The sequence below is a fragment of the Schistocerca nitens genome, chromosome 12 (genome assembly GCF_023898315.1).
Source record: "Schistocerca nitens isolate TAMUIC-IGC-003100 chromosome 12, iqSchNite1.1, whole genome shotgun sequence".
Taxonomy (NCBI): domain Eukaryota; kingdom Metazoa; phylum Arthropoda; class Insecta; order Orthoptera; family Acrididae; genus Schistocerca; species Schistocerca nitens.
This window is the reverse complement of record NC_064625.1, coordinates 5,941,232-5,963,621: the sequence shown is the minus strand read 5'-3', so window position 1 is coordinate 5,963,621 and position 22,390 is coordinate 5,941,232. Positions and strand designations below refer to the sequence as shown.

General features: G+C 40.2%; 1 protein-coding gene across 1 annotated transcript in view; it reads left to right on the top strand.

Moving 5' to 3' along the window:
• LOC126215305 (centaurin-gamma-1A) overlaps positions 1-22,390 on the top strand; it is a 319,380-nt gene that overhangs the window by 252,589 nt on the left and 44,401 nt on the right. The window contains exons 8-10 of the mRNA XM_049941987.1: positions 798-954; positions 13,161-13,257; positions 20,109-20,251. Of these exons, the coding sequence (XP_049797944.1) occupies positions 798-954; positions 13,161-13,257; positions 20,109-20,251 (397 nt within the window). The remainder of the gene's footprint in view (positions 1-797; positions 955-13,160; positions 13,258-20,108; positions 20,252-22,390) is intronic.

Sequence of the window (22,390 nt, the reverse complement as noted above, 5' to 3'; positions counted from 1 at the left end):
CTGTAGGTTGAAAAAAAAAATGACTCTTTGTCTTCACCCATGTAAAAATTAAAGCGTGTAGGGGATAAATAACACCCTTGTATGATGTCTTGTTTATTTGCTTCTTTTTTTCTGATTTATCTTTGCTTCAGTATTTTACTATAAAGGGTTTTAGCAGAGCTCTCTTTTCCTTTCCAATATTTTATGTCTAACCACTCTATTTGATAATATTATTAAAAAAACTCACATTTACAACAACAACAGCTTTGGGTGACTGTTTTGTGCATTTATTCTGTCATAACCAGTTTCAAGGCTAAATTCTGATTATAAAATGCTCTTCATCATAATAAAGAGCCTCAACAGTTGTAAATACTGGAAAGCCTCAGTAGTAGTGGAAAACAGGATGAAGGTGAGGGTTGAGGTTTGTGTTTGGGAGGGCATATCAACAGAGTAGTCCATGCAGCTGTATTAGCTATACTGCTGTGGCGGTGTAATGGCCAACTCATCTGCCCAGAAAGCAGGAGACCCGGGTTCAAGTCTCAGTCATGGCACAATCTTTTTATTCATTTCTTAATCGTAAAGAGATTCCCGAGTTGTGCTCTTACTGCTGCTTACGACCGTTGACACGGTTACGGCTTACGGTTCGCTTTCATCGAGCGTATTTAATTGCCGTGTCTGTTTGCATGTTTTCAGGCACCTCTACAGTGCTTAATATAAAGGCAAATAATTTGATAAACAATAAAATGAGTTGCACAAAAGAAAGTTTTTCTTTCGCTATTTTTGTAAAAACCTAAAATGTGTTCAACGTGCTGTTCCAGGACTACATGGATGACGTGCACGGCAAGGAGATCTCGCTGCAGTACGTGACGGTGAAGGTCCCCGGGCAGAAGCCGCGCGGCTCCAAGTCCATCGTCTCGGCCGCTGCCGGCGCCAACAACGGCATCAACGAGAGCCTCAGCTCGCTCACCATCACCAGTAGGTGCCGAGACTTGACCTCTAGTTTTATCTAAAAATAACACGGGCGAGTCATTTCCGTCTGACCTGTCAAGTGCCAGTATATGGTGCTCCGACAGGGAATATTTGGTGCTTTGACGCCACTGCCGTTTTACATTTAAGTTCGATAATGGGAAGTCCCTGGTGGAATATGAATAATAGAAGGGGTAAAGATGACAACTCGGCGTGCAGTTGAGGCACTGACAAGTTAAAAGACACACAAACTAGATCAAAAATGTTGCTAAGCTGTTGGGCAATGTTGAGTTTAGTTTTTGCACGTTTCACGGGTCACAACTGCAGTCTTGCAAAACAGTGTGGAATGTGTTGGTCTTATTCATTCACGTATTCATTCACTCCTTCATTCATTCATTCATTCACAAATAGTGTCCTGCAATTCCCATCTTGAAGGAGAAAGAGCCTTCAGGGGTTTGGGACAACTCAATTTACACATTAACAGGCAGGAGCAGCCATTGCTGGCTGCTTCTGTATAAAGTGCGCTGACAGCAAATAATGACTGGTGCTAATCTATTCTAACTGATAATTACTTCTAGATCACTTTAAAGAAACCTACTGTTTCTCCTCCTATACGGTAATCTCCTCTTATGGGGATAAGAGAATATCGTGGGTCTCCACTAGTAATTTTGGCCTCATCAGTATCTTATAAACAAAGCCACACATTCTGGTGGCGAGCCTATGAATTAAAGGTACTAATTTGTAATTATGCCTGTAGAGTGCCTTGAGGCAGTAGCTAGTGAGCAGTGAGGTTGTCTTGTTTTCATAAGGTGAGAACCAACAGCCATTTACTGCTTTAGATAATGCATTTTGACCACGAGCTGTTACATTTAACCTGTATATATTGTATACCAGTTTCGATCATAGGCCAACATTGCTGGATGTAACATTAAACAGATCAGTTAGAAACGTATCCCATTTTCCTTTTAAGCTGATAGGTCATCGAGGGAGTTACAGTGAAACCACACAAACAGCTATCTTAATCTATCCTCGAAATGTTAAAGAACATATATTCGTTTCGTGATTCTGTGGTACATTATCTGTTGGACTTGAAGAAGTGTGAGATATATTCATTAGCATAATTGCAACTTTGCTGCTGTATCAGCTTAAAAGAAAAATGGGGTATTGTTTTAACTGACCTGTTTTACCTTACATCCGGTGACGGTGCTCTGTGACCGAAAGTGGTAGATGATGAATAGGTTAAATAAAAAAGCTTGTGATTAAAATCTGTTTTCTAGAGTATCTAGTTTTCATTGCTGACAAAGACTTTAAAAGTAGCAGTTTGTGTCAGTGTCGTTACAGTTATGCCTAGGTAAATATTCATTATGATGTTTTCCTTGTATTACACACATAAGAAACGCTATTTTCCAGTATTAATGCTTTACTTTATGCTAACATTTGAGGATGATAAGTTTTTGTTTGCCAAGATGGCGGCATTGGTATTATGAGCCCCTTTGGTGCTGGATGTTTGATATTCCAATATAAAAGGGCACAAATTACAACCACTACAGAATGTCCATTCAATTTTGTGTTGCAGAAGATTCGTGAATAGTTAAGACCTAGGAGAAAACTAAAAGAAAAAGAAAGATTTTGGACAAGCAAGACACGATAAGAGCTTTAAAGACGCCATTGAGCAAAGATTGTGTCTAAAAAAGGCAGCAAAATTTGGAGATTCTACATTATACGAAGGACCTTCAATAAGTAATGCAACACTTTTTTTCAGCAAATTTCAGTTTAACAAATACAGAATATGTAGTGGGGCATTGTGGAATATTCCTGATTTAGCTGCTATAGTTTCATGATGCTCTGGTAGGTGGTGGCACTATAGTAGTCTTCAGAATGGTGACAGTAACAGCAGAGAGCTGTCATTGACTTTCATTTGGTGGAGAACCAGAATATTGCAGATATTCACAGGCACTTGCAGAATATCTGTGGAGACCTGGCAGCGAACAAAACTAAAGTGAGTTGTGTCTGTCACCATCACAACAGGACTGCACAAACCTGTCCAATCAGCTGTTACTCCTGCAATTCTGGATGTGCAGACATTCTCATTAACTGGCTGCTTCACTGGATGTCTCTGTTGGTAGAGCTGACACGTTTATCCACCTGTTTGAGTACTCGAGAGTGTTTGCCTGCTATGTTCATTGCCACCTAACAGAAGCCCATAAAGAGCAACAAAGGACTATCTGTGCTGAATTGCTTGCTCATTATGAGGCTGAGTGTGACAATTTTTTGTCAAACATTGTCACAGGCAATGAAATGTGTCGAAAATGTTGAAACGGAAGCTGTGGAGTGGCACCACACCACCCAAAGAAAAGACTCAGAATGCACCCTCAGCCAGTAAAGTCATGCTGACAGTCTTTTGTGACTCTGAATGAGTTTTTCTGTTCGAAGTCTTCCCTTACGGTGCAACGATCGATTGGAAGTTTATTACACTACCCTCAGGAAACTGAGGAAATGACTTCGGCACGTGTGTCTCCACAAAACTGCTAACGAACTACTGCTTCTCCTCGACAACGTGAGGACGCACACGAGTCTGAATACCCACGACCTCATTTTACTGTTTTTCCTCCTACACCCTACAACCCAGATCTCGTACCTTCTGACTTCCGTCTGTTTGGCCCGATGGAGGAAGCACACTGCAAGAAGCGGTATGCGGATGATGGGAAGGCTGTTGATGCAGCGAGATGTCGGTTCCTACATCGACTGGTAGAGTGCTACCGTGCAGCCGTATGTGCCCTCCCAGTAATACACAAATATTCCGCACGTCCAGGGCCTCGCTGCGATGGAGCACTTCCTTTCACGCCGATCACCTGCCACCCTACCGAAAACCTCTTTCCTCATTACCTTAGCCAGCTTCATCCTGACCCACAACTTCTTCACTTTTGAAGGCCAGACATACCAACAATTAAAGGGAACAGCCATGGGTACCAGGATGGCCCCCTCGTACGCCAACCTATTCGTGGGTCGCTTAGAGGAAGCCTTCTTGGTTACCCAGGCCTGCCAACCCAAAGTTTGGTACAGATTTATTGATGACATCTTCATGATCTGGACTCGCAGTGAAGAAGAACTCCAGAATTTCCTCTCCAACCTCAACTCCTTTGGTTCCATCAGATTCACGTGGTCCTACTCCAAATCCCATACCACTTTCCTTGACGTTGACCTCCATCTGTCCAATGGCCAGCTTCACATGTCCGTCCACATCAAACCCACCAACAAGCAACAGTACCTCCATTATGACAGCTGCCACCCATTCCACATCAAACGGTCCCTTCCCTACAGCCTAGGTCTTCGTGGCAAACGAATCTGCTCCAGTCCGGAATCCCTGAACCATTACACCAACAACCTGACAACAGCTTTCGCATCCCGCAACTACCCTCCCGACCTGGTACAGAAGCAAATAACCAGAGCCACTTCCTCATCCCCTCAAACCCAGAACCTCCCACAGAAGAACCACAAAAGTGCCCCACTTGTGACAGGATACTTTCCGGGACTGGACCAGACTCTGAATGTGGCTCTCCAGCAAGGATACGACTTCCTCAAATCCTGCCCTGAAATGAGATCCATCCTTCATGAAATCCTCCCCACTCCACCAAGAGTCTCTTTCCGCCGTCCACCTAACCTTCGTAACCTGTTAGTTCATCCCTATGAAATCCCCAAACCACCTTCCCTACCCTCTGGCTCCTACCCTTGTAACCGCTCCCGGTGTAAAACCTGTCCCATTCACCCTCCCACCACCACCTACTCCAGTCCTGTAACCCGGAAGGTGTACACAATCAAAGGCAGAGCCACGTGTGAAAGCACCCACGTGATTTACCAACCGACCTGCCTACACTGTGACGCATTCTATGTGGGAATGACCAGCAACAAACTGTCCATTCGCATGAATGGACACAGGCAGACAGTGTTTGTTGGTAATGAGGATCACCTGTGGCTAAACATGCCTCGGTGCACGGCCAGCACATCTTGGCACAGTGTTACACCGTCCGGGTTATCTGGATACTTCCCACTAACACCAACCTATCCAAACTTCGGAGATGGGAACTTGCTCTTCAATCTATCCTCTCTGCCCGTTACCCACCAGGCCTCAATCTCCGCTAATTTCAAGTTGCCGCCACTCACACCACCTGTCATTCAACAACATTTTTGCCTCTGCACTTCCGCCTCGACTGACATCTCTGCCCAAACTCTTTGTCTTTAAACATGTCTGCTTGTGTCTGTATATGTGTGGATGGATATGTGTGTGTGTGTGTGCGCGCGAGTGTATACCTGTCCTTTTTTCCCCCTAAGGTAAGTCTTTCCGCTCCCGGGATTGGAATGACTCCTTACCCTCTCCCTTAAAACCCACATCCTTTCGTCTTTCCCTCTCCTTCCCCTCTTTCCTGATGAGGCAACAGTTTGTTGCGAAAGCTTGAATTTTGTGTGTTTGTTTGTGTTAGTTTGTGTGTCTATCGACCTGCCAGTGCTTCGTTTGGTAAGTCACATCATCTTTGTTTTTATATAAATCAATAAATAAACTCCAGCAGTAACAAGAGCAGAAGAATGAACTAAAGCAGAAACAGGAGTAGGAGCAGCTATAGCAGCAGGAAGTCAAGAAAAAAAGGGAATTTGAGCTCTCTTAGTTATAGCTGCCAAAACAATTAATATAGTAATAAGCATTATTTCAAAAGTGTTATAAATAAAAATCATAATAATAAATGTAATTCCAACCACCAAAATTTAATATTCAAGTAATAGAAACACCAATACAATTAGAAAGTGCAGTTAATATACCAGCACTGTAAGATTTTACATTTTGGTAATAAATAACTAAACAATAAGAAACCATACCTAAACCATCTCATCCTAACAAAATTCTTATCAAATTAGGACTAATAATTAAAAAACCTATAGAAAGAATAAATATTAAAACAATAATAATAAAACGATTTATATTCTTTTCGCCAGATATATAATCCTCTCTATAATAAATCACCAAAGAAGAAATATATATATATATAACAAATGACATAAAAATAAGAGACATTCAATCCAAAATTAAAGTTATAACAACCATAGAACCATTTAAATTAAAAAGCTCCCACTCAACAAAAACTCTATAATCAATTATTAAATAATAAATACCTAAAATAAAAATTATAGTTCTAGAAAAGAATAAAGGAAAAAAACTCAAAGAACAAATAGAAAATAAATTCACGGCCTAAGATGAAAAACTTCATATCATTGATTCCACGAAACAATATTTTAAATTAAAATACTTAAGCAACTTAAACAAAGAAATATTCACCCTTTAAACAAAGAATATTTAAAGGCAATCAATGCAAAAGTAAAAGATGATATTCACGAAAATAACTAAGAGAACAAGTATAAACCCCAAAATAATAATTACCATGCTGAGAATAAGAATATATATATAAAGTATAAACAGCTCTAAAAAAAGATAAAAAAATTAAAGCAAAAAATCTAAAAGAAGATCAAGACATAATTCTATTTAATAATCTAAGTTCACCTACCAAATTTAATGATGGAGCTATATTTGATGATCTTAAAAGAAATCACCACAAAGCCATTCTATGTATCAAATTAATTATACCATTGGTAATTAGTAATCTTCGTCTACCTAAACATTCATAAATAATATTAGATAAACAAAACAATCCAGAAGAACATAAACCATGACCAACCATTGAGGAAAGAGAACCCATACAACCCCACCAATTTATAGTTATCAATCCACCAATAACCATTCTTAATTGAGCAACAGAAGAATATGCAATTAAAGACTTTAAATCAACCTGACGAAAACAAATAAATCTAACAATAACCCCACCAGATAAACCTAAAGATAATCAAAAATAATTGAACTTTAAACCTAAATAAGAAATAACATTTATAACATGAAAAATAACATAAACACAAAACTTCAATAAAACACCAGCAAGAATTATTCTACCCGAAATAGGAGCCTCTACATGAACCTTAGGAAGCCATAAATGAACCAAAAATATTGGCATCTTAACTAAAAAAGCTTAAATTATAAATACATAAAACATAAAATAATAAGAACCAAAATCAACCAATAAAGGAAAATATAAAGTGTTAGAAAAATCATAAACCTTAAATAAAACCAATAATAAAGGTAATCTAGCAACCAAAGAATAAAAAATTAAATAAACATCAGCCTGTAAACGTTCAGGCCGGTAACGTCAACCCAAAATCAAAAGTAAAGTAGGAACTAATCTAGCCTCAAAAAAATATAAAAATAAAGAAGACTTAATCTACCAAATGAACAATAAAGCATAATAATTAAAATTAAAACCATAAAAACAAAAAAATTAGAATGATAAGAACTTAAATAAACTGAACCTCAAGCAGTAATTATTAAAGAACAAATTCAAAAACCCAACAAAATCAAACTAAAAGAAAAATAATCAATACCAAAATAATATCTAATTATATTCAAATCTGCATATGAATAAACACAAATTATAAAAATAAAACTCGACAGAAACATTAAAGAATGAACCAACCATCAACAATTATTCAGCAAACAAAGAAGGATCAAAAAATAGTTATAAATAAATACTTTAACATAAAGACAAACCAAAAGAATTAAAAAAAATCATTGCCATGAGAACGAATTATTGAAACTAAAATAGAAAGACCTAAAGCACCTTCACAAACAGAAAAAACTAAAAAAATAACAGGAAAGAAATATTCATAATCAAACTCAATAAGAAAAACAGTAATTAATATAAACAAAGAAAGAACAATATACTCCAATCTTAGAAGAACCATCAATAAATGTTTACGTTTAGAAGAAAAAACATAAACACCAGAAAAATAAACCAACAAAGTAGTAAAACTCAAAGAATATAAACATTAGTTTTAATTTTTTAAAAAAACACCAGTCTTGTAAACCGGAAATAAGTCTAGCCCCCACTTTTAAAAATTCAGAGGTGGAAAAGCTTCCATCATTGGTCCCCAAAACCGATATTTTAAATAAACTAACCCCTGAAATGATTAAAATAATAATTATATCACTATCAAACGTAATGAATATTAATTTTATTAAATTAAGACACCCAATATCAATAATGCTTTTAAGTATCCTACAAACTTTTTTAGTTGGATTAATAACTGGAACAGTAATGGAAAGATATTGATTATCATATATTTTATTTTTAACATTTCTTGGTAGTATATTAGTTCTATTTATTTATATTACAAGAATTGCATCAAACGAAATTGTTCAACCTAAATCAATTGCCATAATTATTACCTTAACAATATGGGTATTCATCATATCAACATTAATTATCCTAGATATAACAATATTTATAGACTTTTTGAAAAATACTGAAACTATAAATATTGATAATTCAATCAATTACCAAGAAATAACAATATCTTTAGAAAAATTATATAACAGACCAACATTCATTATTACAATAATAATAATAATAGTAATTTATTTATTATTAGCACTATTAGCAGTAGTTAAAATCACTAATACTAACCAGGGGCCTATTCGTAAAATAAGATAATTTACTAACGAATAAACCCTTACGATTAAGACATCCTTTAATTAAAATTATTAATAACTCTTTAGTTGATTTCCTGCACCAACAAATATTTCATTTTGATGAAATTTTGGGTCCCTGCTAGGGTTATGCTTGGTAATTCAAATCGTAACTGGACTATTTTTAGCTATACATTATACATCAAATATTAAAATAGCATTTAGTAGTGTAGTACACATCTGCCGAGACGTAAATACTGGTTGCATTATTCGAACTTTACATGCAAATGGAGCACCTATATTTTTTATTTGTATTTATTTGCATGTAGGACGAGGAATTTACTATGGATCTTATATATACATACACACCTGAATGATTGGAACAGTAATTCTATTCCCTTCACTTAAAACTTCCGGGCTGATAGGCCGTGGTCGAAGTATAAAACTGTCTCCTGACGTTTCGTCTCCGACTGCGGGAGACATCCTCGGAGGTAAAGCGGCGAACTGCTTACATTGTATGATCAGTAATTCTATTCTTAGTTATTGCAACTGCATTTATAGGATACGTTTTACCGTGAGGTCAAATATCATTTTGAGGTGCAACAATAATTACTAATTTATTATCAGCAATTCCATACTTAGGAACAGATTTAGTTCAATGGGTGTGGGGAGGATTTGCTGTTGATAACGCAACATTAAATCGATTTTTCACATTTCGTTTTGTATTACCATTTATTATTGCAGCTATGGCAGCAATTCATTTATTCTTTCTTCACCAAACAGGATCTAATAACCCGTTAGGACTAAACGGAGATATCGAAAAAACCCCATTTCATCCATACTTTACTTTCAAGGATTCTATTACATTTGTATTAATAACATCATTATTAATTATATTATGCTTAATTAATCCTTACCTCCTAGGAGATCCGGATAATTTTGTACCTGCTAATCCATTAGTAACACCAGTTCATATTCAAGCAGAATGATATTTCTTATTTGCATATGCAATTCTACGATCAATTCCTAATAAGTTAGGAGGTGTTATTGCATTATTCTTATCAATTAGAATCTTAATAATTTTACCATTTTATAATAAAACACCATTCCGAGGTATCCAATTCTATCCTATTAATCAGATTTTATTCTGAATCATAGTAGTTGTTGTATGTTTATTAACATGAATTGGTAAACGACCTGTTGAAGAGCCTTACTTTATAACAGGGCAAATCTTAACAATTATCTACTTTACATACTTCTTAATTAATGTCCATGTTGCAAATGCATGAGATAAGCTAATTAAGGAATAATACGTTAATTAGCTTAGGAAAAGCATATGTTTTGAAAACGTAAAACTATAAGTTTAACTCTTCTATTAACTTTTCTTAAAAAATTTCACTAAATAAATGAGATATATAAAATCTTTAAACCAACAAAGAAAATAAAAAAATTCCAAGATAAAGGTAAAAAACTTTTTCAAGCTAAGTATATTAACTTATCATAACAGAACCGTGGTAATGTACCCCGAACTCAAATAAAGCCAAAGGATAAAATAGCAAGCTTAATAAAAAATATAAAAGAATAAAAATCACCACCTAAAAAAATTGAAGCTAATAATATTCTTATAAAAACAATTCTAGTATATACTCAGCTAAAAAAAATAAAAGTAAAACCACCTGCACCATATTCAATATTAAAACCTGAAACTAACTCAGATTCACCTTCGGCAAAGTCAAAAGGAGTACGGTTAGTTTCGGCTAAACAAGAAGCAAAACAAGCTGAAGCTAAAGGAAAAGAAATAATAATAAATCAACAATAAAGCTGATAATTTATAAAATCAAACATGCTAAAACTACCAATTAAAATAATTAAAGATAATAAAATCAAAGCCAAACTAACTTCATATGAAATTGTTTGAGCAACAGAACGAAGAGAACCTAATAAAGAATAATTTGAATTAGAAGATCAACCAGTGATTATAACGGTATAAACACCTAATCTAGTGCAACATAAAAAAAAACAAAAACCCCTAAGAAAAAGAACATATATATAAGTTAAATAAGGGAAAATTACTCAAACAGCCAAAGAAATCATTAAATTAAAAACAGGAGAAAAATAATAAAGTAAATAATTAGATATAATAGGAATTGGCTGCTCCTTACAAATCAACTTAATAGCACCACTAAAGGGCTGTGGGATTCCTACAAATCCTACTTTATTTGGACCCTTACGAATCTGAATATGACCTAAAACCTTACGCTCCAATAAAGTTAGAAAAGCAACACTAATTAAAACACAAATAACTAATAAAAGAATATTTAAAATAAACATAAATAAATCATATGTGTGTGTGTGTGCGCGAGTGTATACCTGTCCTTTTTTCCCCCTAAGGTAAGTCTTTCCGCTCCCGGGATTGGAATGACTCCTTACCCTCTCCCTTAAAACCCAAATCCTTTCCTCTTTCCCTCTCCTTCCCTCTTTCCTGACGAAGCAACCGTTGGTTGCGAAAGCTTGAATTTTGTGTGTATTTTTTTGTTGTTTGTGTATCTATCAACCTGCCAGCGCTTTCGTTTGGTAAGTCACATCATCTTTGTTTTTAGATATATTTTTCCCACGTGGAATGTTTCCCTCTATTATGTACATATATAGAGGGAAACATTCCACGTGGGAAAAATGTATTTAAAAACAAAGATGATGTAACTTACCAAACGAAAGTGTTGGCATGTTGATAGAAACACAAACAAACACAAACACTCGCACAAAATTCAAGCTTTCGCAACCCCAGGTTGCTTCGTCAGGAAAGAGGGAAGGAGAGGGAAAGACGAAAGGATGTTGGTTTTAAGGGAGAGGGTAAGGAGTCATTTCAATCCCGGGAGCGGAAAGACTTATCTTAGGGGGAAAAAAGGACAGGTATACACTCGCGCACACACACACATATCCATCCGCACATATACATACACAAGCAGACATTTGTAAAGGCAAGGAGTTTGGGCAGAGATGTCAGTCGAGGCGGAAGTACAGAGGCAAAGATGTTGTTGAATGACAGGTGAGGTATGAGCGGCGGCAACTTGAGATTAGCGGAGGTTGAGGCCTGGTGGATAACGGGAAGAGCAAATTACCAGAGCCACTTCCTCATCCCCTCAAACCCAGAACCTCCCGCAGAAGAACCCCAAAAGTGCCCCACTTGTGACAGGATACTTTCCGGGACTGGATCAGACTCTGAATGTGGCTCTCCATCAAGGATACGACCTCCTCAAATCCTGCCCTGAAATGAGATCCATTCTTCATGAAATCCTCCCCACTCCACCAAGAGTGTCTTTCCACCATCCACCTAACCTTCGTAACCGCTTGGTTCATCCCTATGTAATCCCCAAACCACCTTCCCTACCCTCTGGCTCCTACACTTGTAACCGCCCCCGGTGTAAAACCTGTCCCATGCACCCTCCCACCACCACCTACTCCAGTCCTGTAACCCGGAAGGTGTACACGATCAAAGGCAGAGCCACGTGTGAAAGCACCCACGTGATTTACCAACTGACCTGCCTACACTGTGAAGCTTTCTATGTGGGAATGACCAGCAACAAACTGTCCATTCGCATGAATGGACATAGGCAGACAGTGTTTGTTGGTAATGAGGATCACCCTGTGGCTAAACATGCCTTGGTGCACGGCCAGCACATCTTGGCACAGTGTTACACCATCCGGGTTATCTGGATACTTCCCACTAACACCAACCTGTCAGAACTCCGGAGATGGGAACTTGCCCTTCAGTATATCCTCTCTTCCCGTTACCCACCAGGCCTCAATCTCCGCTAATCTCAAGTTGCCACCGCTCATACCTCACCTGTCATTCGACAACATCTTTGCCTCTGTACTTCCGCCTCGACTGACATCTCTGCCCAAACTCTTTGCCTTTACAAATGTCTGCTTGTGTCTGTCTATGCGTGGATGGATATGTGTGTGTGTGCGCGAGTGTATACCTTTCCTTTTTTCCCCCTAAGGTAAGTCTTTCCACTCCCGGGATTGGAATGACTCCTTACCCTCTCCCTTAAAACCCACATCCTTTCGTCTTTCCCTCTCCTTCCCTCTTTCCTGACGAAGCAACCTGGGGTTGCGAAAGCTTGAATTTTGTGCGAGTGTTTGTTTGTGTGTCTATCAATCAACCTACCAACGCTTTCGTTTGGTGAGTTACATCATCTTTGTTTTTAGATATATTTTTTCCCATGTGGAATGTTTCCCTCTATTATATATGGTTTTATATATATATATGAAACTTCCTGGCAGATTAAAACTGTGTGCCCGACCGAGACTCGAACTCGGCAGAAGTAAAGCTGTGGGGACCGGGCGTGAGTCGTGCTTCGGTAGCTCAGTTGGTAGAGCACTTGCCCGCGAAAGGCAAAGGTCCTGAGTTCGAGTCTCCGTCGGGCACACAGTTTTAATCTGCCAGGAAGTTTCATATCAGCGCACACTCCGCTGCAGAGCGAAAATCTCATTCTGGTTATATATATATGGTTAATACCTCTGCTTAAGGATAGGGGCATACGGATGCAGCAGGACGGAGTGCTCCTCAGTCGATACTAGATGGTACAGGGACTTTTCAGCCACCCTGTATGTTGAATGTAAATGCTGTGAGCACAGCACTTGATGTTTTCAGGTTTCCAAGGCAAGGAGAGGCGGACTGCGGACAAAGTGCTGCTGACTGCCTTCGAGCTACGCAGTGACCCCAGCAGCCGGCTCATCCAGTCGACCACGTGAGTGCTCTGCTTGCCCACCTGCTTGCTTATTGCACACTGTCAGTCTGTCACGTTGTGCGCAGCGCACGTGCGGTGATCGTGGGTCTGTCGAGGCTACATTGCTGGTTTACAGCATTGCACATACGAGATAATTTAAAAACCATTTTTACTCAATAATGGTATTATAAGATTGCATTAATTGACAATTAAACGTGACTGAAATCTTCGTTTGAGGTTCAATATCTTTCCCTTCTTTCTCTTGCAGTGGCAGCCTATCTGCTTTCACTGTTCAGTATCTGTGATGAAAGCTTTTAAAACTGTGAATTGCTGTCCTATAATTTGTTAGGGATGGGATGTCTCTTTTTGTTTAATCTGTGCTGTTCAAACTCCTTCCTCTCTTCCCTGAAACATTTGCGGGGAACTCTCGGTCTACTGTCAACTAGCTTAGAAATTTGTTATGTCAGCCTCTTGTCGTCCATCCTAAACGAGTGTCCGTAATATTTTAGCCTCCTTTTTTAGTAATTTACTTCATTAATTTTTCATTCCCTAGTACATATCTCCACTTTGTCACAGTCTATACTGCCCATCCACAACCTTTAGACTTATTGTATGGAGTAGGATTGATTGTTCTCTTGATAATTTCAGTTGTTCATAAAAATATTTTAAGAAGTCTGACATCAGTCTTCATTGCCTAAAATATGATAAACCTCTCCCCAGAATGAAATTCCTAGGTACTCAGCAAGACAAAAATTGAAACTCTCACACATTTCAAAAAGTTTGCCTTTATTTTACTAAGGGAAAAGAGCTGATAAATGTCCCCAGAAAAAAATTCTTAGAACATTCTGAAAGTTTACAGTAGCATAGAATACATATTTTATTGTGTAAATGTTAAAGTCTTTTGAGATAAAAATGAAAAACTGTTAGTGGTGAAATTACTTTGGTTGTGTAATAAAAAAAAAGTGATCCCTTATAAATTAATGTTTTGTAGAGCCTCATAGCAATAAAACCGTTAAGAAAATAATCACATTGCATTTGGTAACATGTAACATACCATTATGCTTTCCAACGCAGTTTTTTTTATTCACTGCATTTTCCCCAACTCTTATTTATTTTACACTAATGGAAATGTGTCGGACAACATCCTACATCAGAACTGTAGCAGAAAATTGTAATGTCGGACGTAGTCCACGGTAGATCTGGAAAGTTAATTTTATCGTGCCCCCTGAAAAACAGTTTATTTGCATGTTTCATATTTCTCAACAATATTGAGCAGTGCAAACTTGCTGAATATTAGAATGACATTGAGCCATTCACCAAATTAAACATTCTTTACTGTTTCAGAATTTTGTGAGTGCTAAGAAAGACTTCACCTTTCCATAGAAGTCTTTATTTAAGCCAGAAACCAAAATTTTTGAAAATGGAATAGCAAACACAATTATGTAGAACCAAAAGTACCTGAATTGTAAAATGAGCTCAGTAGTTTGTAAGCTGAGGATATTGGAGGGAAAAGGAGATTTTAGGACTTCAGGTGAATAGCAAAACCTGTCACCTGGATCCCTACCCACCTCTCTGTCTCGTGCATCGAAAAAAAAAAAAAAAAAAAAACTGCTAAGTAGATTTTGACGAAGTTCTCTCGTAGGCAACAGACTTTTGTTTTGTGACGATTGCTCCTTCGAAATAAAAGTTTTGCTTATTTGAAGTTTACGTGCAGGTATTGGAAGTGTCGAGTTGCATACAGTCTGAATTGGAGATGGTGAGAGTATGTTCAGCTGCTAATTATTCACATGCAAACGATACCACTGCTGTGCACATCGTACTGACAGACGATACTGTGTGCTTGTACCGAAAGGGGTACCACAGTGATTAGCACACTGAGTCACATTCAGGAGCACAACAGTTCAAACCTGTGTCTGGCCGTCCCGATTTAGATTTTTCACGATTTCCTTAAATCTCTGGAGGCAAATGGTGGGACGGTTCATCTGAAAGGGCACGGCTGCTTTCCTTCTCCGTTCTTCCCTAATCTGAGATTGCGCTCCGTCTCTAATGCTCACACTGTCGAAGGGACATTAAACACTAATGAAATTACGATGAAATCCGGACCGTTAGCTGCTTACGAGCGACGATAAATATCGACGGGGACAGTCGAAAATGTGTGCCCCGACAGGAACTCGAACCCGGGATCTCCCGCTTACGTGATGCTCTATCCGACTGAGCCACCGAGGACACGGAGGATAGTGTGACTGCAGGAACTTACCTCTGGCACGCTCCCTGTGAGACCCACACTTCCGACTTACTGTCCACACACTACATTTGTAGTGCCCCTGCCCACTATACCCGTTACCCGCGACAGTCGATCTACCGATGCCCGTAAGAGTTTGAGCAGTGTGAGTGCATCCGCAATGAAGAAGATCATTGGCCGGTATGCCTTATCTGTATGAAGACGGTATTTGTTCTTTTGAACGTGTCCGAAAGAACAGATACCGTCTTCATATATACTTAAACACTAATCTCCTCCTCGTGGATGGATATGTGTGTGTGTGCGATTGTATACCTGTCCTTTTTTCCCCCTAAGGTAAGTCTTTCTGCTCCCGGGATTGGAATGACTCCTACCCTCTCCCTTAAAACCCACATCCTTTCGTCTTTCCCTCTCCTTCCCCTCTTTCCTGATGAGGCAACAGTTTGTTGTGAAAGCTTGAATTTTGTGTGTGTTTGTGTTTGTTTGTGTGTCTATCGACCTGCCAGCGCTTTCGTTCGGTAAGTCACATCATCTTTGTTTTAGATATACAGGGTGATTCAAAAAGAATACCACAACTTTAAAAATGTGTATTTAATGAAAGAAACATAATATAACCTTCAGTTATACATCATTACAAAGAGTATTTAAAAAGGTTTTTTTTCACTCAAAAACAAGTTCAGAGATGTTCAATATGGCCCCCTCCAGACACACGAGCAATATCAACCCGATACTCCAACTCGTTCCACACTCTCTGTAGCATATCAGGCGTAACAGTTTGGATAGCTGCTGTTATTTCTCGTTTCAAATCATCAATGGTGGCTGGGAGAGGTGGCCAAAACACCATATCCTTAACATACCCCCATAAGAAAAAATCGCAGGGGGTAAGATCAGGGCTTCTTGGAGGCCAGTGATGAAGTGCTCTGTCACGGGCTGCCTGGCGGCCGATCCATCGCCTCGGGTAGTTGACGTTCAGGTAGTTACGGACAGATAAGTGCCAATGTGGTGGCGCTCCATCCTGCTGAAATATCAATTGTTGTGCTTCTTGTTCGAGCTGAGGGAACAGCCAATTCTCTAACGTGCTACATTTTCATCACTCGTTCTCGGCCGTCCAGAACTTTTCCCTTTGCACAAACACCCATTCTCTGTAAACTGTTTATACCAACGTTTAATACACCACCTATCAGGAGGTTTAACACCATACTTCGTTCGAAATGCACGCTGAACAACTGTCGTCGATTCACTTCTGCCGTACTCAATAACACAAAAAGCTTTCTGTTGAGCGGTCGCCATCTTAGCATCAACTGACGCTGACGCCTAGTCAACAGCGCCTCAAGCGAACAAATGTACAACTAAATGAAACTTTGTAGCTCCCTTAATTCGCCAACAGATAGTGCTTAGCTCTGCCTTTTGTCGTTGCAGAGTTTTAAATTCCTAAAGTTGTGGTATTCTTTTTGAATCACCATGTATTTTTCCCACGTGGAATGTTTCCCTCTATTATAGTAAAATGTAATTAGTTACATCAGCAACCAAAACTTGTAACCAAATAATAATCTAATCTCACAGCGGGTCCCACACAACTTTGCCAAAATTAATGTAAGATTGATTCAACAGGAAGCACTTTCACTACTTGTGCATTTAAGCCATGATGAGTTGTTTTGTGAACCTTTCATTTATATGTTTAAAGCCAACACAAAAACTGTGCAAAAACAATTGATAGAAAATGTTGTGACAGTTGAAAATGTGTAATAGACTGGGACTCGAACCCATATTTCCTTCTTACCCCCGAGAGCAGCCGTATTATGCGTCAGACGACACGAGCACATCTCTGGGCTGACTCGGACTTATGTCGTCACTCCCGTTTCTACCTGGAATCTCCAAACACTGCTACCTAAGGCACTCCCTAGGATTGTATGTACACAGCGTTGTAACTTATAAAAAAAGAGCACATGAAAATAGAAAGAAAAACATTCCAGTAAATATTGGTTTGCAAATGAGCCATTTGTGAGATACTCGTGAAACTTGTAGTTATAAACCACCACAGACTACAGTGTGAAATGTTGTCCTAGTTACTAGAAATGTATTTGAAATGTAAACCTTTCCAAGTCCGCATCTAAATGGGCTCAGATTTCACCCGTTGGCCACATTAGGAGAATACGGTACAATGACGATGTGGCACAGTACATTTTGCTGCCAGTTGAAACTAAACTCCTTTAGGACCCAACAGTACCAACAGACTGCCGTGTCATATTGAGCCGACAGACATCCCTGGATGTGGATACGGGGACGGGCACATTGTCAGCACACCACATTTAACATACCGATACGAGCCGAGACGGATAGTTCGAGCAGGGCCCGTACATCGGCTTCCGACATAACCTAACCTGAACCTGTGGATTTTTCTGTCGAGAATTATCTCGAAAGAGATGTATACGATCCTGCAGTCCGTACAGTCACAGAATCGGAACAGCGAATTGTACAGTCGTGTCGACCGTTATGAGGTAATTGGGGTGTGTGAAAGAATTTGTAATGCATTGCAGAGACAGGTCCATCATTGCCTTCAAATGCAAGAATGACATGTGGAACAACTCGTGTAACAGGTTTGTGTGTCCAGTAGGTGAAATTTGAGCCCAGTTAAATGGAGACTTGATCCAAAAGTTTACATTTTACTTCACACAGAAGTGAGTGGTGGCTGTTAACGATGTGTTCAGAATCGTTTTGCAAATGGCTCATTTGCAGAGCCACATCTACTGGAATATTTTTGTTCTTCTTATTGTATACTTTCATACGTGCCAGTTCTTTCTACATCCAGTCATATTAATGTCAGCACCGTAAAAAGTCCAAATAATCACCTTTTGCAGCACAGACCACTGCGAGATGTGCAGGTGGAGAGTCAGTGAGGTTCCGGATGTGGAGCCGCGCCAACCCCAATACTGTGGCCAGTCGTGCTACATTTCTCTGTTCAGGATCCGTGGCACAGCCTGATCGAGTCGGTCCCACAGATATTTCGTTACGTTTAAACCCGGGAAGTTTGAAGGCCGGGGGAGTACAGTAAACTCAAACTCACTCTCGTGTTCTTCGAACCACACACGTAAACTGTGAGTCGTGTAACACGTCGCATTGTGCTGCACACATTCAGGGTGTTCACTTTGGCATTTCGTGCCGATAGCCATCTGCCCGATTTATTGTAAAATATGGTTCACCTCAAAGAGGCCACCTGTTGCCACTCATTGGACATCCAATTGTGGTATCAGTATGCAAATTCCACACTTATTCAATGGTGAACAGCAGTCAGCACGAGTGCAGGAACCAGGTGCTTGCTGCAGAGGCCCTGACACGGCAACATTCGGTAAACTGTCGTCGAGGAGACACTGTAGGTAATCCCTCGGTTCATCTGAGCGGTCAGTTGCTCGACAGATGCACATCTATTCTCCCGTACACAATTCCACACCCTTGACACCTGAGGCCCACCGTGCACCACAGTCGTCTCGAAAGTTTTGGAGGGCACCATTTTGCCGTGCACTGTGTACTTTAACCACGGCAGCACGTGAACGGTGTACCGACTTAGTTATTTCGGAAATGTTTCCACCCTTGGCCCAAAAATAAATGATACTGCCCTATTAGAATGTCAGACGAATCGCTCCGATCCTGCGTTACGACAACACATGCACTATTTTCCGTGCTCCCTGATGTGTTTTATATATCCTCCACGTCTTGTGCTGCCACGTGCCATCTACGAGTGTTTATTGCATGTTGATGTCGAACATATGCGGTGGTCACATTAATGTGACTCCCGTGTATATAAAAATCCGCTCAGATAGAGTAATGGTTCGAGCAACTGCTCACGATAAGCACGGAAAACGGTTCCGTTTCACAGTCTCACAGAATTTTTCGGTGGTCACAACATGTTCATTACATTGCAGGTTCAGAATTTCCGAACGGTATGTACGGATATCGTTTCGTGTTGCTGCAACTTGAGAAATTTCATCCCTGTCAAACCATTTATTTCATTTCAGTGCATCTAATTCTCTTCGTGTATTTGAAAGAGCCCAGCAACTGTAATCTCCACATGTGCATCAACTGCAAGCATATCATTTGAAAGCAAATGAATGCTTAGATTTTATGTGACTGTTATTTTAATCATTGTAACTTTTATTCTTGTGAGCTGATCACGATGAATCAAACCTGTGGTAATAGTGCATACTGAAGAATAAAAGTATGTTCGAGATGTGAAATTTCAGATATTGCCAATGGAAACACTTAAAAGAAGGGGGAAGAAAACTGTTCGTAACATTTAGAATACGAGTTCCTTCTTCAGGGATAAGAGGGGACAACCCACTCTGACACAAAAATGTGAGGGGACTCGTATGTTGTGAGGACGAGTGGGTAGATAATGATCTAACAGGTTTTTTCCCCAGTTGCATTTTCCTTTTGAGATAAAGACACGGAGTAAAAGGAAAGGGCAAGCGATGGCCAACAGAGACCTCAAAATGAGTCTGGTGACGACAGGAAACGAAAAACCTATGTTTTTTAGATGGTGGAGTACCTAGCGAAACAGAGATAGTAGATTTTGTAATATTTTTAATTGTAATCTGCAATAAATAATTTGTGTATAAAGTATTTCATCATATTTCAGCAATGAAGATGCTGTGATTCTGTCGAATAATGCCATTTCCCAGTCACTCCTAAATGGCACCGACATGAAAATAGAAACACCAAATGTAAAGAAGAGGCACCGAAGAATGAAAAGCAGTGGGATGAAGAACACGGAATGTGATGGTGAGCGAGTTTCTGTGTATAGCGTGCAATGCAGCAGTACTCCTCTCTCTCTCTCTCTCTCTCTCTCTCTCTCTCACACACACACACACACACACACACACAATCTTCCACCACAGAAGAATGTGTGACATATGATAGTGACGCAGCCCTTGTTATTATCAGGCTAACTTTGGAGGATTGTAATATAACAAATAATTATCAAAGGGTATGTCGGCTGGCTCGGTGCATGCAGGCCTATCCTAAATGCTAGAAAAATTGAAACAATTTACTAATATCACCACATATTCATCGTAAAAGTTTGAGTGTAGTACTGTAAAACTGGGAATTCAATCAGAACCAAATTAACTCGGAATAAATGCAAGGAGCAATGGTTTTCCACTCTATCCAGAGTGATATTCGTGTCGGTTATTCTGTTTCAATGAGTTTCACGAGAAATAATGTCAATCTGTACATTCAATACAATTGCTTATGACCTATTGTAATAGATGTTACTCACTGTAAAGGTGAAACATTGAGTTGCAGACAGGCACATAGAAAAGACACTTACACGTCGGCTTTCGGCCAAAGCCTTCGTCAGAAAAGAAAACAAATACATTCCATTCACACAGGCAAGCACACCTCATGCACACACGACCACCTACCTCCGGCAGCTCGAACCGGAATGCACCTGTCTCTCTGGAGGGGCAGGTAAGGTGAAGGGATAGTGGGGTACAGGTGGGGAGGATAGAAGAGTGCTGTCTGACGGAGTGTGCAGGGACTAGACTGGCAACAAGTGCAGCTTCGGGAGGTTGCGTGGCAGGGAAGTGCAGGGAGAGGGGGTAATATGGAGAGAGAAGGTAAAGCAGTGGGGAAGGTGAAAGACAGACGGGTGCGTCGGTACAGAGCAGCACATAAGGATGGTGGGAGACGAGAATATGGAGGTGATAGGATGGGGGGGGGGGGGGGGATGACTGTTGGGTGGAGTGTGTGGGGAGAGTAGGTTACTACTGTAGGTTGAGGCTGGGATAATTTCCAGAGCAGAGAATGGATTGTAAGGATAACTCCCATCTGTGCAGTTCAGAAAATCTGTCGGTGCCTCAGGTAGTGAAGCAGCCATTGAAATCGAGCACATCCCGTTCGGCCATATATTGTGCCACAGTGTGGTCTACTTTGCTCTCGGCCACTAAACTTTGCCAGAGTGGGCCCATCCCAGAAGTCCAACATAACCTTCAATCCCTGCTTAAAGCCTTAGGCCCTTCCCAGAATCCTGAATCCATTTCCCTCCTCACCCCTGTGGCACTATGCACACCCACCTTCTACAAGCTCCCCAAAATCCAACCCTCCTGGGCACCCCATAGTTGCCGGTTATTGTGCCCCCACTGAAAGAATGTTGGCCCTCATTGACCAATACCTCCAACCAGTTGCCCGTAATCTTGCTTCTCACGTCAAAGGTACCAATCACTTCTGTTTTTCACCACCTCCACCCCTTTACCTCCCGGAGCCCCACTCGTCACTCTCGACACCCCTCCCTACAGAACAATATCCCCTCTGCCCGTGGTCTTATCACAATTGAGCACTACCTTTCCCAGTGTCCTTCAGATTCCAAACCCACTACCTCAGTCCTCGTACACCTTACTAACTGTATCCTAACACAGAATTACTTCTCGTTTGATGGGAACATATACAAACATCCTCCTGTGTCATCCTGTCTACTGGCCGCCTCACGGAGACCTACCTGGCCTCCCGAAACACCGAACCTTTAGTCTGGTTCGGGTTCGTTGACTGTATCTTCACGATCTGACTCGGGCCGAAGACAACCGTACACTCGTTCGTTCACAACCTAGGCACCTTCTCACCCGTCCACCTCACCTGGTTCTCCTGAAACCAGTGTACTACCTTCCTGATGGCTCCGTCCACACCTCTGTCCACATAAAACCCACAAACAACCAACAGTACCTGCATTTTGACAGGTTCTACCCGTTCCACACCCAAAGATCCCTCCCGTACAGCCCGGCCACCCGACGAGGACGCATCTGCAGTGACTGAAGCTCCCTTGTCCAGTATGCTGAAGGAGCTGCCCTGCCTAATATGCTGCAGACAGGCACTATCTCTCAGATGTAGTCCACAAGCGTGCCCCATCACCGTACACTCCCGATCCTC